Source organism: Heteronotia binoei, chromosome 9 (assembly GCF_032191835.1).
Source record: "Heteronotia binoei isolate CCM8104 ecotype False Entrance Well chromosome 9, APGP_CSIRO_Hbin_v1, whole genome shotgun sequence".
Taxonomy (NCBI): Eukaryota; Metazoa; Chordata; class Lepidosauria; order Squamata; family Gekkonidae; genus Heteronotia; species Heteronotia binoei.
In genome coordinates, this window is record NC_083231.1 from 79,253,098 (window position 1) to 79,270,482 (window position 17,385).

General features: G+C 41.8%; 1 protein-coding gene across 1 annotated transcript; it reads right to left on the reverse strand.

Moving 5' to 3' along the window:
* Positions 1-770: 770 nt before the first annotated feature.
* EXOSC9 (exosome component 9) lies at positions 771-17,129 on the reverse strand. Its single transcript, XM_060246838.1, has 12 exons — positions 16,974-17,129; positions 16,138-16,232; positions 15,623-15,742; positions 15,423-15,525; positions 12,157-12,294; positions 11,397-11,479; positions 10,972-11,104; positions 7,548-7,636; positions 5,729-5,875; positions 4,466-4,647; positions 2,710-2,785; positions 771-977 (listed from the first exon to the last, which is right to left on the reverse strand). Exons 1-12 carry the CDS (start codon positions 17,037-17,039, stop codon positions 890-892), a joined length of 1,320 nt encoding a protein of 439 aa, XP_060102821.1. The 5' UTR covers positions 17,040-17,129; the 3' UTR covers positions 771-889.
* Positions 17,130-17,385: the final 256 nt, after the last annotated feature.

A 17,385-nucleotide genomic window follows, 5' to 3' on the forward strand; every position in this document is an offset into this window, starting at 1 on the left:
TGATAGTCAACTGCTAATCCACCAGCTTGCTGACATTTACTGGAGTGTATAATAGGCATACACCATGTCTCACAAGGCTGTGCTAGAAACTTCACACTGCCTGCAGGATTTGCTGTGAAAGAACAAGGGGAGGAGTCACTGCTGTGTTAGCTATGGACTTTTGACAAAAACTTCCTGATATTCCACAAGGAACTAAAGCTAATAAGTTGCAGGCCCACTTGAAATCATTACATTTGAAGTAATGTCCAAAAATGGTGTTTGAGGGAAAATGTGCTGGTATAACTTAATTAGTTAATAAAACTAAAAACCAAATGTATGTTTTGTACGCAGGTATTCCAACTGATTTCTTTTAAATATATTGTCACATACAATGTACTGAAAAGTTGTTATAATAAAAAATGGGGCTGAACACTGCTTTCAATGTTACCCCAGAATGCACACACAGCTCTTCATATATAGGCATGAAAAACCTTAGCTTGAGACCCTGGAAAGCCACTGCCTGTCTAAGTAGACAATACTTAGATGGACCAAGGGTCTGATTCAGTAGAAGGCAGCTTCATATGTTCATATATGGCAAACAGAATGAGCCCAGGCTGGCCCCTAAGTTTATTTTAAAAGAAAACAGCAAGAGTTGTGCTGCATGTAAGTTTTAAAATATGAAGTTGTATGAAAAGTAATAAGTCAGCTGAAATATATATTCCTACGCTTGAATCTGATCTATCACAAACAGGGTTTATTAGGGAAAAAGTCACTTCATTCTATACACATCGTTTAGGAAATGGCAGTGTTTTATTATAACTTAAGATACATTAAGATACAAATACACACACAATCCCCTCCCCCCCCCGGGTTTGTACACAGAAAGGTTTAATGTACAAAAATGTGGGCATTAATGTTTTTTGTGCGAATAACTCTTTCGCTTCTTTTTGCTACCTGTTTTTTTACTTGCGATGTCCTGTTTGTAAGAGGTTTCTGCTCTGTATGGGGAAAACAAGTATTTGAGTATGTATAAAAACCCAGCCTAGCATCCTTTGCAATTATAGGAACAGAATACAGTATCTTATTTGTTCATTAAGCAGACTAGCCATGTCTATTTACCTGAACAAAACTGTGTATAGGACCAACACTCCAGTCTTATGTCCCCTTACCTGGCAATAAGCCATCACGAATACTGTTGGACTGTTTCACAGAAATATACTTATAATTGCAAAACATACAGTTGAAGCCCTGTGTATATATTTTTCTCTCTCCCCCTTCTGAGATTTTCATAAGGAATACAAATTAGCTACCAAACAAATGTTGAATCCTTTACAACCAATTCACTCCTGCTCTTGAAAAGTATGGTCTAGAATTGGATATGAGTCTTATTCAATTATGGAATCACTGTACCAGCAGCTAGCTTCCTGGCATCAGAATTCATATTTAATTTAGACATGCTGATCCTCTTTGGAATTCACACGGGTGGGGGGGAAGAGACTGCTTTATGCATATTGTTAATGCAGTTCTAATAGTTTCTAAAATAGTGATGACTCTTAAATGCGGAGGAACACCTAAACTGTATTAATTTATATCTTCTTCCTTCAGCATGACCTTTCATGTCAAAATCCTGACAGCGCATCAGCAACAGAAATCATTCATTTCCTTCCCACCTCTGATATTCTATCTACTGATGAAAATTTCTCACTTTTTAAAAATGTCCTTAAATGAGAACTCTCCCCATCCCAGACCCATGAGTCAGATTTGTGGTACTTTTATTAATCTGATGTGGATTTTTGGCTTGTTTATTCCCACAAGGGATTAGAGCAGGTAACAATTAAAAACAGTTTAGTAACAATTAGGGGCAACTGAATGGGGTTGTTGGGGCTACTCAGGCATGTAAACAGCTTCTCTCACCCATATACAGTATCTATCATCAAACCCCTTCACCTTCCCTTCAGGCTCATCTTGATGGATGTCTCTGATAGGGATGGGCACAAACTGCAGTTCAAGGTTCATGAACCAGGAGTTTGGGGAACATACATCCCATGAACCCTCCCTGAACATCCCATGGAGATTCAGGGAAGGTTCATGCCTACCCTCCAACCCTTGGCTTCCCCAGGTACCACACAGCTGCAGGGCTTCCTGAGGAAGCCAAAAAGAGAGTTTAAACTGCCCCTCCCTGGCTTAAGCTGCCTCCCCTCCTGGGATTGTCTTCCGCAGCTGTAGAGCACCTTTGGAAGCCCCAGCTAAACCCACAGGGAGACTTCTCCCCAAAAGATCAGCTGTTTTACGTGCTCTGCTGGGCTGTCCAGCTTCAACTGGGCAGTCTAGCTAAGCCCATGCAAAGACCTTTCCCCAATCTTTCTTCCTTTCACCAGATGGCCTGGTTGGGAAAGGGCAGAGAAGTCTCTCGATCGTACCCTATAAGGTACAACGGAGAGATCATGGGCTGGAGAATGGAGGGGGTGGGATTCCCCTCCCTTCCCCAACCATGTCAAACCACAAACTGCTTCAGGGGAAATGGTGGTTCATTTGGTTCACGCAATCAAACAAACCAATATGAACCTCTATTTTCCCAGTTCATGCCCATCCCTACTCTCTGAATCTCAACCAGTCCCTCTGTGCTATTTCTTGCTTTTCCACCTCAATGTTTGTGTGGCTCATCTTTCACCCAATATTAACAAATTCTTGTCCAAAACTGCCAGTTAAGGAAAGTATAGTTGAAATTACCTGTTCTTTTGTGTCCCTTCTGGCTCTAGAATGATAACATCTTCCTCTTCACTGTCAGATAACACAATTGTCTCATCTTGAAGATACAAGAAGACTTGTTTGGTACATCATTTCCAAGGACTGATTTACCTATATTTTTGCCACAGAAACTGGCTTGAAAGAGAACCCTGTATCTTCTCCAAACCAATGATTACATTTTTCTACATTGTATGAAATTTTCCATCCCAGCCCCCTTGCCTTCTGGGCAGTGACTAATGTAGACACATAAATTTTCCATCTGATCTGGAACAACCACATGAAGATGATATTGGATTTATATCCTGCCCTGCTGAGGGTGTGGCAAAGCTCCTGGTAGCTGGCTGGCTGCCTGCTCTCCTAATCCAGGGATTATTTATTTATGTAGCTTCACCTACTATTCAATGGACAAAGTAGGTGGGGAGGAGGAGGGAGAACCCTCATTAAGGTTCAGGAGCTGTGCTTCTGTGAGCTTCTACTGAATTCAAGGCCTGCTCACTGCATCCTATTTCATTGTCTGATGAAATGTTCTTTTAGAAGATGATACTGGATTTATACCCCGCCCTATACTCTGAATCTCAGAGCGGTCACAAACTCCTTTACCTCCCCTCGCCCCACAACAGACACCCTGTGAGTGGGTGAGGCTGAGAGAGCTCTTATAGCAGCTGCCTTTTCAAGGACAACTACGAGAGCTATGGCTGACCCAAGGCCATTCCAGCAGCTGCAAGTGGAGAAGTAGGGAATCAAACCCTGTTCTCCCAGATAAGGGTCCGTACACTTAACCACTACACCAAACTGGTGGATACCATCCACGGGCATGCTGTTTCACTGCAAATGTGATATACACTCTTGTCCCAAATACATTACCAGGTCAAATATTCGATGACACATGCACTGCTATCCTAAAGAACACTCTCACAGGAATATCACTTAGAATTAACTAGTATTTTTTTCAGCTATTTGATGCCAATTCTTATTTTCTATCCTTCAACAGCAAATTATTATTAATAATAAATTAGTGCAATGCCAAAGAAAACATGACATGCTACTGCAAAAGAACAGCTAGAGATCATGCAAGACACTATTCATCTGCATTCTAAAAGGTAAAGGTGAGTCCCCTGTGCAAGCACCGAGTCATTACCAACCCATGGGTGATGCCACATCATGACGTTTTCTTGGCAGACTTTTTATGGAGTGGTTTGCTATAGCCTTTCCAAGTCATCTGCACTTCACCCACAGCAAGCTGGGTACTCATTTTACCAACCACGGAAGGACGGAAGCCTGAATCAACCTTGAGCCGGCTACCTGAACGCAGCTTCCACTGGGATCGAACTCAGGTCGTGAACAGACTGCAGTACTGCAGCTTACCACACTGCGCTATAGGATTCTGCATTCTACTCAGCTTTAATTTCATACTGTTCATGGGCTGCAATCTAAGAAAGCCAGTTCAAGAAAAACAGGGATAAATGTGTACAGCTAGAACTGTTTTGGTAATTTTTACCACAGCTGATCATCTGGTAGATTAGACATATTGGTTTAAATGGAAAAGCAGATTACCCATTCTGCTGTAAGGTCAGCTACATAAAACCTACCAAATACTGCAGCTACATCTATTTCTCCCCTGGTTATGTATACAGGAATACTGCTTACTTAGCAGACCTATAGAAACCAATCTCTACCACCTCTTCATTTTCCATTTCAAGACATTTTAAAAAGACATATTATTCATGAACCTACTAACCTTTATTGTTTTTGATTCCAACGTTAGTATCTCCCATTTCCATAGTTTGGTCTTCTGTTGTTGGAGATTTTTCCTCAGCAATTTCCTCTTCTTTTTCAGATTCCTCAAAATCTCCCCAAGAATTTTCAGCCCCTTCACCAATCTGAGCAGTGCCAGGAGCCCATAATACTGGGTTGGCCAAACTAAGTTCATTAAGAAAAATCCAGAAGTTATCAAAAAAACATAACAAATCAGGGGTGGCCAATGGTAGCTGTCCAGATGTTTTTTTGCCTACAAGTCCCATCAGCCCCAGCCATTGGCCATGCTGGGGCTGATGGAAGTTGTAGGCAAAAAAACATCTGGAGAGCTACCGTTGGCCACCCCTGACATAAATTATAAGATAAATGGGTTACCTGGTTGAGACACAGCCCAGAATCAACATTTTTCACCCAACAGTTTGGAGTAATAAAATAGCAACCAGTGCTCTACAAAGCCAGCAACATGGGATGGAAACATCCACCACCTTTTTCTGACAGAAACTAACTTGTATAGTCTCCAAGCTTTTTAGTGTCACCAACTTTTAATAAATCAGTACATACCAAAATTTTGCACAGTATCTTCCCTAAAGCCTGTGTTGCTATTGAATGACTAAGGGTTTCCCATCTAATGGATGCACTATACTTCCTCCTTCCCCCTTCATTCCATTTGCTCAAAGGACATTCTTTTCCTAAAGCCACATAAATTGTTTCTATTACCTGAGGTAATTTTAAACCCCCAGTGTATTTCAGATTTTCCTGCTCAGCTCAGAATGAGATATATGATCTCGGTTTCCTTGCTTCCCTGATGTTGAATGCCAGTTCTAGAGCTCAAAACCCTAATGTATAATTTGAAAGATCCACATTATTTATCTGCAACAGCAAGGCTGCTGGCTAAGCCAATCCCTAATTCATTACATGAGGACAGAACAGTGAGCTGTTGACACTTGAACTGGATTTATAAAGCACTGTATTTGTAAAATGCAAACGTGATGGTTTTGCTTCTTAATCCTAAATAAAGTCTTTTGGATTTCTGTTCTACGGAACAAACAGATTACTTCATTTTGTTCTTGATCACACTCTCTTATGAATTTGTAGGGAGAGGCACTATAGTGGTATGAATGATTCAGAGACTTGGAAGTAAGCGGGGTGGGGGATGGAGGAATTCAGTGTGTGTTCTATGTTGGATTCTTCCCCATATGGGATCCTGTCCCTCAGAACTCAGATATACAATGTAATAAAAAGATACACTTCTGAAGGAGGAGATGCTTTGGCAATAATTTCTTCAGCTTGCTCTTGTACATCATCAGTGTCAATTGGAGCTTGCTCTATCTTAAAGGCAGTTATCCTTTGGTTTGGAATAGATTCAGCAAATCCAAATTTCCCTCCTTCTTTCCTATAAGATGAGAAAGAATTGTTTTAGCAGTGCTAATCTGCTGCTGCATCAAAGACTTGGACAACTGACATAGTTCTCAAAATACAAGCGCTGTTGTTTCTTGTTAAGGCATATCAAGATATTATACCTATAGTTTGAGGTTAGGCTGTCAAATTGCAGTTTTTCTATACATTTGCACCCTCATCTGCCCCTAAAATGGATAATTTCCCTCCTAGTAAATTATCTTCATAATGTACAATCCACAGGTTTGAGTATGAATCCCAGAAGCTTGCAACAGCTTTAATCAACAAGTATGGGTCACAACTATTAAGTTCAAGCTCCTTCTAAATCCATTACAAATAACATCCTGAACACATAGTTTGGAGCCCAGTATAATGGCATTTACTATATTTTGTGCAAACATAGATGCCACCACCTTTGCCGCCTATACATTCCTGGCAGATGTGTTGGGAAAGCTTCAAGATGGGTTCCTACCATAAATCTCCACAGGTGGGAGGCAATGTGGGTGGGCGAAGGGCTTTACCAGAAGCCTACAGTGTTTCTGATTACATCCTTGGGAGTGCATTCATCACTGCAAGTGTCAAAAACCTGGAAATGGGCTTGATCTTAATTTTGAAAATTTTACTCAAACCCATGCTGAATATAGTTGGGTTAGTATTACTTACATCCAACCTGTAACTGCATCACAGTAACAGGAAATGGTTTAAATAAGAATAACATATTAAAATTTTCTCAGTCTACTGAAAAAGGCAACAAAGATGGTGAGGGGTCTGAAGATCAAATCCTATGAGAAAAGGTTGAAGGAGCTAGGTATGTTTAGCCTGGCGAGGAGACAACTGAGGGGTGACATGGTAACCATCTTCCAAATACCTGAAGAAATAGAAGATGGTGCAGAGTTTTCTGTTGCCTCAAAAGCAATTGGTTGAAATGAACGGGACCAGAAGCAACAGGTTGAAATGAAATCAAAACCATCTTTGACGAAACATTAGGAAGCACTTTCTGACAGAGCAGTTCCTCAGATCACGAGGGCATGAAGGTTTACATCAATGCTTAGTTCTCATGGTTCTTTTTTACAGGGAAATGCTGCTTGTCAGTATGGGGTCACACAGCAATTTGTCTCCAGGCCAGTCTGGCCAGGGCTCCTGGAAGGTGTTTTTGCCATTTTCTGGACGTAGAGTAGGGGTCAGTGGGTGTGTGTGTGGGGGTACTTGTGAATTTCCTACATTGTGCAAGGGGTTGGACTAGATGACCCTGTAGGCCCTCTTCCAATTCCATGATTCTATACTTAGGGCATGTCTCAGTAGATACCAAAACAAACATTGAAAGAATAATCTACCTACATTGTAAGGGTGGTTGCACAAATGAAGAATGTAGAAAATGTCTAGAAAAAAAATGAAGCTTTTCTCCCCTATCCAGAAACTTGTGTGCATGCTAGAACGCTAACATGCAGAGGCTAACATGTTCACTTAAAAGAAATGTATTTTTCATACACATAATAATGGTCCTAGGGCAGTCCTCCATAACACCAATGGTCTATTTGAACTCTTATTTCACAAGGAATTTACTAGGTAAGTTTTACATCACATGATTTGACAGCCTCCAATTGACTTAAAAACAGAAAAATTGGTGATGTACACAAGTTCCAGTAATATGTAGCATTCCCAAAACTTACCTAACTTTCTGATCATTAATCAAGGCTTTCTGAATTAGCTCTGTGATTTCTGCAACTTTAACTCCTGTTATCTTACTGCACAACAGAACCTGTGGTAAACAAATCAATATTATGATGTAGACAAACACAAGTTTAAAATGATTTCTTTAAAGCTCAGAACAGGAATTACAGGATCAGAAGCTCAAACCATATTTGAAGCCTACAGAGGAATGATCTCGTTTTCTGCAGAAGGGGAAATGTCTGCCTAGTTGGAATCACTGGTGCAACATGAAAAAATAAAGACATCAAAAAGCAAATTCAAAATGGATTTTTACACAACTCTCAATCTGCATTAAAGGTCTGTATTTCATTACGATAAACTAACTGAACCCAACATTATCTAAAGGACTGAAAGAAGCAGCCATCATTGGAGTCCAATATTTTCAATTCACATTTTAAAAATGACTGACATCTTTCAGCTAATGAACTTCATTACTGCCAAAAAATTAATTTTGGGAGATAGTAGCATGGGACTGTTTTGATTATACCTTGAGTACAAATTAAGATTTTAGCAACATTCAAAAGAAGTGAACAGTACTTATTTTAGAAACACAAGTGTCACTAAATTTAATGATTTTACTAGGTGATTGTATTTGTATTAGGAGTAAGGCCCGTTGTGAAGAAAAATACAATGGGCTCCAGAAGGAGGCTCTGGGCGAGTGCCTGCCACCCTTGCTGTCTTCCCACCCACCCAAATGAAGGCATTGATTCCCATCACCACCACCTCAAGGGGAGCTAATGTCTGCCATCAAGAGTTGTAAATCTGAGTGATCTCCAGTGCCTCCCCAGAAGGAAATGGCATTGCACCTGTCTGAGGTCCTATCCTTCTCAAGCCCCACTCCTAACCTGGAGTTGGCAAGCCTATCTCCTTTCCTTTATTTGCCCCTCTGACTTCAGCTTTCCATTGTCTTCCCCTTCTCTGCAGCTTCTACAGTGGGGGGGGGGGGCAAAGCAGTTTGAATGATTCTCTTCTCCCCCCCCCCATGTGATCTGAACAACAACCCTGAGAGGCAGGATAGGCTGGAAGTCTATGCCTGGTCCAAAATCACCCAGTCAGCTTCCACAGGAAGAACCTGGGTGTGGCAGATTCCATTCTGAAGCCCTAGCTTGTATGTTCTCCTCAAATTCTGCTATAGAATCTCCAGGAATTTCCCACTAACTTCAAAAGGTACCACTAAAGGCCTCTGGGTGAGTGCCCCCCTGCAACCTTGCTGTCTTCCCAGCCACCCCAGTGAAGGTATGCATTTACTCCCCCCCCACCTCAAGGGGAGCTGATTTCTGCCATCTATTTGGATAGCAGTTTGAGTGATCTCCAGCCCTCACCTTGAGATTGGCAACAGTGGTTCCCCAGGAGGAAAGGCCTTTCTCTCAGAAGCCTATAGTGATCCCTTAGGAATTTCCCAGCAATCTGGAAAGGTACCACTAAAGGCCTCTGGTTGAGTGCGCCCCCCCCCATCCTGGCTGTCTTCCCACCCACCCAAGTGAAGGCACTCACTCCCCCACCCCCGACCTCAAGGGGAGCTGATCTCTGCCATGTATCTGGAGAGGAGTTGTAATTCTGAGTGATCTCCAGCCCTCACCTGGAGACTGGCAACAGTGGTTCCCCTGGAGGAAAGGCCTTTCCCTCAGAGGCCTGTAGTGATCCCTTAGGAATCTCCCACCAACCTGGAAAGATACCACTAACAGCCTTTGGGCAAGTGCCCCCCCCAGCCTTGCTGTCTTCCCACCCACCTAAATGAAGGCATTAATTCCCCTCCCCACCTCAAGGGGAGCTGATCTCTGCCATCTATCTGGAGAGCAGCTGTAATTCTGAGTGATCTCCATTCCTCACCTGGAGACTGGCAACAGTGGTTCCCCAGAAGGAAAGGCCTTTCTCTCAGATGCTATAGGAATTTCCCACTAACTTGGAAAGGTACCACTAAAGGCCTCTGGGCATGGCCCCTCCTCCAGATATGCTATCTTCCTACCCACCCAAGTGAAGGCATTAATCCCACACACACAGAGACCTCAAGGGGAGCTAATCTCTGCCATCTATTTGGATAGCAGTTGTAATTCTGAGAGCTCTCCAGCCCTCACCTGGAGATTGGCAACACTGATTCCCATGTGGAAAGGTTTTTCCCTCAGAGGCCTGAAGTGATCCTTTAGGAACTTCCCACCAACTTTTAAAGGTACCACTAAGGGCCTCTGGGCGAGTGTCCCTCCCCCAGATTTGCTATCTTCCCACCCACCCAACTGAAGGCATTAATTTCCCCCCCACATACACACACACACTCTTCAAGGGGAGCTGATCTCTGCTATCAAGAATTTTCTGACCTGGAGCTGGCAATCCTGCAGCCTCTAAGGAAAAGGAGTCTTTCTTCACAGTGTGTGTGTGGGGGGGGGGGGACCAAGCAGCTGACATCGTTCTCCTCATTTCTCTCCCCCCTTTGATCGGAACCACCCACCCTGTGAGGCTTCCCTATCTCTTTCTCAGGCAACCATCTTGGGGCGAGGCTGAGGGGAGGAGAGAGGGAATGAAAGACAGTAAAGGTGGGACAGGCAAGCCTCTGAGGCGGAGCCAGGCTTACTGGCCATTGCAGTGACCTTCGGAGGCTGTGTGTGCTGGAGGCCGTCTGAGAGGCCGGCTGTTGATAGGGCCTTTTGTGAGGCCGCAGGAGTTCTGCAGCCCTTTCTGAAGCCAGTTGACATAGAAGAGCTAAGGGATGTGGCTGTCTCTGAGGTAAAACTGCTTCTGGCAGTTTGTTCAGCATTCCAGAGCCTGAGTAGGTGGGAGCAGGGGAGTCAGCCAATGGGAGGCCAGAGACTCTGACTGAGCTGTGATGGGCCAATGGTTTCTGGAGTGCATGGAATGTTCACAAGAGAATTATTACTATAGAAGATTGTATTTACTGTTATGACCCAGGATCCTGATTCTGTGAGAAGAAAGGCACTGTATATAAATATCCTCAACAAATAAATATTTTTACTATGAAATATGAGTGTCCTAGTTGAAGACTTTCATGTTTAGGTAACAAGTGGCTTTTATTCTTTAGCAATCCAATGCAATAGGTGGGTAAATTCAATTCAAATCTGATTTGTATTCTTGCATATATCTGCAATACAGGAAATCCAACTATACAAAAGGGATTAAATGTGTGAAGTGGACAAGTGCAGCTTCCTATGATTTTCTTTGCCCATACATTATCTTAAATACAAACTTGCACATGCTTTTTTGAACAATATTTTAAAGCATCCATCAAATTAAAAATTGGATGCTAAGTAAGAATTATAAATCTCTATAAACAAAAGGGAAAAATTAACTGTCTGTGAGACACTGACAACTCTTACAAAGACCACACGCATGACGCACCATTTAATGTTCAAACTTCAGGAACTTTTATTTTACCTGATCTTTTAACAGCATAATTCCGCCACTGGACTGAATTGTACAAATCTCACGATGCTTATTCATGGCAATCACAAGGAGGCCATCCATCACACGTTCCTCCTGTTCACTAGGATCCACTAATAAGTAGGTCCTGAAATTGTATTTGAAATAAACAATTTGTCTGAAACTCATGAAAGATGAAGAGCCATACAGCCTAGGCAATATAACATCAATATTCCTCAGCAGGCATGTGCATGATGGGCTTTAGTTCTGTACATTTCACAAACCCAAGGTGATGTGAACCATTAAAGAAAAATCTGTAATATTATGCTATGCAGTGCTAGTGGATTTTTCAAATCAAGCCGGCAAACTATTATGTTATTATTGCTTAGAATTTAAATTTCTGAATTCTTGAGATGCTGGCAAACAGCATGCTAACTTACCCTTGCTGGAAGAAAGCAAAGCTTACACAGATAGGCATGTGGTGGATACTCAGTGGGACAGGATCTCTTTCCTCAGGAGTGTACTAAAGAATCCAATATACAGAGATAAGTCAACTGTATAAATAACAAGGAAGTTAAATATATATACACATATCGACAAAATTCTCAGCATCTAATATTTTGAAAAACAGACACCACATTTGTAGGTTATACCAAGCAGAATGCCCAAACTCCTTTCATCACCGTTAGACTAAAGTTCAATTGCATTTGGAAAGAAAACTGATTCTTAAAGTTATCTTATCAGATTGGGACTTTTAGTCACTATCTGGTAATCACTTAGTAATGCATGCTTGGATTCTCACAAATTATTTGTTTAGAAAAACTTTTTATCTTATCTAAAATACATTTCTTAGACTAGTTATCCTTTAGCTGTTATTGTTATTAAAACTAATGATATGTGCTTTTGGTGTCCAAAGTAATCAACCACATGAACACACGAAGTCACCTTTTATTGATTCAGACCCTGCAATCAATCAAGTTCAGTACTGCCTATTCAGACAAACAGCAGCTCTCTGGGAAGTTAGGTAGAGGACTTTCGCACCACTGGCTACCTGATCCTATTAGGATGCTAGGGATTGACTCTGGAACATTCTTCATACCAAGCAGATGCTCTACCACTGAGCCACAGCCCCTCCTCAAAATATGCAAACACTAAAACTAGTCTGCCTGTGCATAATTATTTAGCTCAAAAGAAACTTACCAGTGTTACTTCTTCTCCTTGCACAGACACATCAGGCCGCCGAAAATGGCACAATGACACTATTGCTGCTATGCTTGCAGCATCAATAATATTTCCACTGTGATTCAACAAATGCAAGTCCACGCGAATTTGCCACACCTTAGATGAAACAAGCAAGCCATTTCAATTTAAACAGATTAGGTTTTTTTACTACTCAAAAATGATAAGCCTGGAGTGTCTGTTCAGTCATGTACTGGCTATGCATTTACCTAGTAGCACCTTGTTTCAGTTAGAGAAAACAAATCAAGCAAAGGGACAATAGGATCATAATCAGAAGGACACATTACTAGTGTCTGATGATTCCAAAGATGTGGTTAAAGAACATAAAAAATGGTCACAGCAGTAATATTCCACCCTGTCTTCTCACCAGTGTTTATATAGAAAAATGCCTGAAATCATATCCAGCTATAGGCATGGGATACAGTAGTAGTACCTCATCACTTCGATAACTAGTGTCCATCACATGTTCCTCCTGTTCACTGGGATCCAGATAGTCCCACACTACTGAAAACATTTACTAGAGTTTCCTCTAGCTCTCAACAGAAATCTGAAACACTCTTTTCCAAATATTGTGTGTGTGTATAAATTTAAGGCTGTAGTCTTATGCACACTTACACCCTAGTGAACAAAGTGAGCAAAAAGGAGTTATGCATACTATTGTACTGTAAATCTCATCTAACTCATCACCCAAGACTGAGCTATTAACTGCATAAATGTATACTGACAGAATTAAGGTTAGTCTTCATGTCTAAACTGTCATTCAACACTTAAAGCTATTCCCAAATGAAACATATAAGACTACAGAAAATATTAAGCACACTACCACATTTCAAAAGTATGGTAACAAACGTGTACAAGTAAAAAAGAGCAAGAGTCCAGCAGCACCTTAAAGACTAAGAAAATTTGTGACAGGGTATGAACTTTCTGTTCTGTTTAATGTGAGTCGCTGCTCTTTTTTTCAGACACAGCCAGAATGTGAGTCTATCTGCCCTAATTATTGGAAAGTGGAGTGATTTCAGATGCGGAATGACATTAGCAGGCAAATTACAATAGCAGGTGTGATTGGATTAGGCGTGATATGCAGAGGCATGGAGAAATCAGCACTGGTAATGAGACAGAAAACCTATGCCTGGATCAAGTCTAGCTGGATGCATTGTCTAGAACAGGGGCATCGAAATGATCTGTTATGAGGGCTGGATCGGATATAAATGAGACCTTATTGGGTCGTGCTGTGTGTGTACCTATTTAAGATTAGGTAACAAAGATATAAACTTTTTAAAGAACACAAACATGACTAAAGATTTTTTAAAAAAACTTAAAATAAAACATGCTTAAAGCATTAGCACTTGTTGGTCTTAAAGGTTGCTCTGTAGCTCCTGTGCGATTGAGCAAGCCTTGCAAAGCAAGCTGAGATGAAGAAGGAAGCAGACAAGAGCCAATTGCTTGGGGGCCTGATAGGAGCCCTCCGGGGGCCTGATTTGGCCCCCAGGCTGCATGTTTGACACTCCTGGTCTAGAACTTATCAGTTGCAATTCAGCAGTCTCTCTCCCTTTGAAATTCCTTTGTTAAGAAAACTGCTGTTCTTAGGTCAGCAACTAAATGTCCGGGAAGTAAAAATGTTCCCCCACTCGTTTTTGAATACTGCGGTTTCTAATGTCAGACTTATGTCCATTAATTCTTTGTTGAAAAGACGGGCCTGTTTGTCCAACATAGAGGGTGGAAGCGCACTGCTGATACATGATGACATAAATCACCTTAGAGGATGAGGATGAGAATGAACTTGAGATGGTTAATGTTGCTGCATCCACGGATGGTGCTGCTAGGATTTGTATGACAGTGAAGCTGGCACATTGGTTTCTTGCAGGCCTTGGTACCAGAGTCCATCCAGCATGGGTTGTATATTGTTATTAATGCATTGAACTGGCTTGAGTTGTGAGCTGTAGGTGACCACCAGAGGTGTTCTGTTGTCATTTTCTTTGGGCTTGTGTGTAGCAAGCAGTCCCAGGGTATCATTCTGGCCTTTCCTATCATCTTTCTCACATCAGGAGAGTATTGTGGTTGCAAAAATGCCTGTAGATCCTTCAAGTGACTATCTCTGAGGGAGTTGGAGCAGATGCAACTATAGTGTAGGGCTTGGCTATAGACAATGGATTGTTTGATGTGACTGCATTGGAAGCTGGAAATACGTAGATATGTTTGTTGATCTGTTGGTTTCTGGTATAATGTGGTAATGTGCCCCTCATGTATCTGTACCCTACTGTCTAGGAAGTTTATTTCTTGTGTAGAGTAATTCATAGCTAGATTGATGGTGGGGTGGAAGCTGTGGAAAGTCTGGTAAAATCTCTCATGGCTTCTTTGCCTTGAGTCCAGACAACAAAAATGTTATCAATTAATCTCAAGTAAAGGAGTGGTGCCAATAGGGAGTTCAGAAAATGTTGTCCTAGATCCAGCTTAAAAACGTTAACATACTGTGGAGCCATGCGGGTGCCTCTGGATGTGCCACTGATTTGGAGGTATAAATTTTCACTCCACTTCTCATTTATAGTTTTTGTCTTGTCCAGTATGACAATGGTTATTCCCTCATCAGTTTATTATAATATCTGGATTATTTTTTCCAGCTGCTTATGGCATTATTCTCTATGCGGCTGAGACTGGATCTTGAGCAGTGTTTTTTGTTGATTATTTCAGCTTGGGCTTGGCAGTGGAAACATTCGATATATAGGTCCAGTGTGATGTTGCAGCCTTCAGGGGAAGTCTACACGGAGTTCTGCTTTGCATACTGTCAAGTGGGAGCTAACTGGTCACCCTTATACTGCATTGGTGGAAAGGTGAAGAAGCAGTTCAGCAGTACTGTTGAAGCTGTGAGGAGGCTGTCTGTCCAACTGTGTTCTGTTCTGTGATGAAAGTATTCTTGTGTACAAGCTAGTCTACTTGAAAATGTAGAGATTAAAACAAAGTGGATTTTGATGGCAGTATGAACTATAAACATATTCTCCAGTCTTTAACTTGAAACTTTCATGGATGATGTCATAACAATCTTTAATTAAAATTTTTGGGCTTGAAGGCCATGTTCGTTGATAGAAACTTATCTCTTTAGAATAGCAAAGATTGGCAAAATGTCTAAAAAAATTTTTTATCAACAAACATGGCCTTGAAGCCCAAAATTTTTTATTAAAGATTGTTATATTCTCCAGTATTTGGTCTTTAGAAATCATGTAACTGCATACCTTTTCACCAGCGACAACACACAGAGATTCCGTATCTATACACTTGGAATTTCTTAAGCATCTTTCTAATAGTCGATTCAGTTTCACAAGAAGCTCTGACTGCCTAGAAATTTAAAAAAAAGTCACTAGCAAATGCAAAAGCAGGAACCATAATTTACTTCTGCTATTTTTGCTACTATAGGGAATAAAAACTCACATACCTGCCAGGTTCAAAAGCAGGTGATGCCATAGGGGAGAGCTCGAGATTAAAGAACAGTATACCTTCTGTTGCACGATTTGGTTTGGGAGAGACAAGTTCACATGAAACTTGTCCAAGAACTCTGCAGAAGAGAACAAAAGACCAAAAATATGAACCCGTAGTAAGACACTAGTATTTCTTTCTCTTTTTTACACTAGAAAGTGCAAGTCTAATAAGGAGCTTTTTTGAAGTTCCATTCTTGCAATTTAGTTGAAGACAATAGTAGCCTTAGGGCTTCAAGGTAGAGCTGTCAGGCTACAACATGGAAAATGACACTACACATTCCAGTTTCTCTGGAACAGAAAAAACTAGATCCTGCAATTTGCTTTTCTCCCAGAGTCCCATATCCACCCCTCCACTTGCTACAATGAGCAGGACTCCCAAAGTGCTACTTAGCATGATTTAATCTGAGGAAAGAACATTAAAATGGAAATGATGGTAAGGAGACAGATGGGAACAATCAGCAATGTAACAAACCTAGTCTTCCCAAGCTCCACAATGCAGCAACCATAGTCTGTGCCAAAGGAAATGCGGATGTTTCTGTAGTCATAGCATTGGCGCCCATCCAGACGCTAGAAAGTCAGAACACAGCAATATTACAGATATGTAGCTGGAATTGTGAAGAATATAAAGAAAAGATTCCAAATAATTAGTCACATGATTAAAAGCACAGCTCTTTCACATAGATTACTATCTCCATCTTTGGTATTAGGGTTGCCACCATTTTACAGAAAGGGTTTCTGGTCACTGAACAAGTACATAACAGGCTTCAGGTTTTCCCATCTCTATACTGACTTTGGCCAGCTGAACAAAGCAGGAGTCAAGTTGCACCTTTAAGACCAACCAAGTTTTATTCAGAACGTAAGCTTTCGCGTGCTCTCTAAGCACACTTCATCAGACGAGGAGATCAGGTATTGCAGCTGCGTACGGTTTAAAAGCACCAATATCGGACGGGACGTTGGATAGGATTTCCTACAGCCCTTCAATGAGCGTTTGAGACGAGAGCGAGTGGAATTCTAACACTAGTTAATATAAAATCTGCATTGGCTATTACTCTAAGTGAACGAGCCTGGAGCAAAAGGTGTGATACTGCTAACGAACGATACTTTTACCACAGAAATTCAAAGAGCGACTATCAAGTTATTTTCTCTCGAGTCCCGCACCATGTAAAAACGGGGTGGGGGTGGGGGGTGGGGAAGGCAGCCAATCCAACAGCCGACAAAAGCGAGGCTCAGGCGGGCGACGTAACATCCCACCACCTCCCTCCCCCGTTGAGCCAGCGTGCCCCACGTGATATCAACAGGCGCCTCCACCTTCCTCTCCTCAATGGCGCGCAGCAAGAAGCGCTTCTCGCAGTTAGACAACGGCGTCTCCTTCATAGCGGCGCTTCTACTGTATCTTCACGAGCCCGCCTGTCTGTTCCAAAGGAAAAGCCCTTCCTTCCCGTGTGCTTTCTTGGACGTCATAGGCAAGCGACGGAGCTAAAATGCGCGCGCATTTAGCGCGTAGGCAAGAGGGTGGGCTGCAGAGGTCGGAAAGGGGTCGGTCGCCGTCACATAAATGTAAAGTTTTTGGTAAAATATTAGCTAAATAGATTAGTATGGTTTTGAGGCATTACTGTGGTAAGTAGGCTGCAGCGACCACTGCCACTGACTGATTATACCCCGTCTTTTCTCCCTAATGGAGACCAAGAATGGCTTACAGAAATCTTTCCTCCAATTTCCC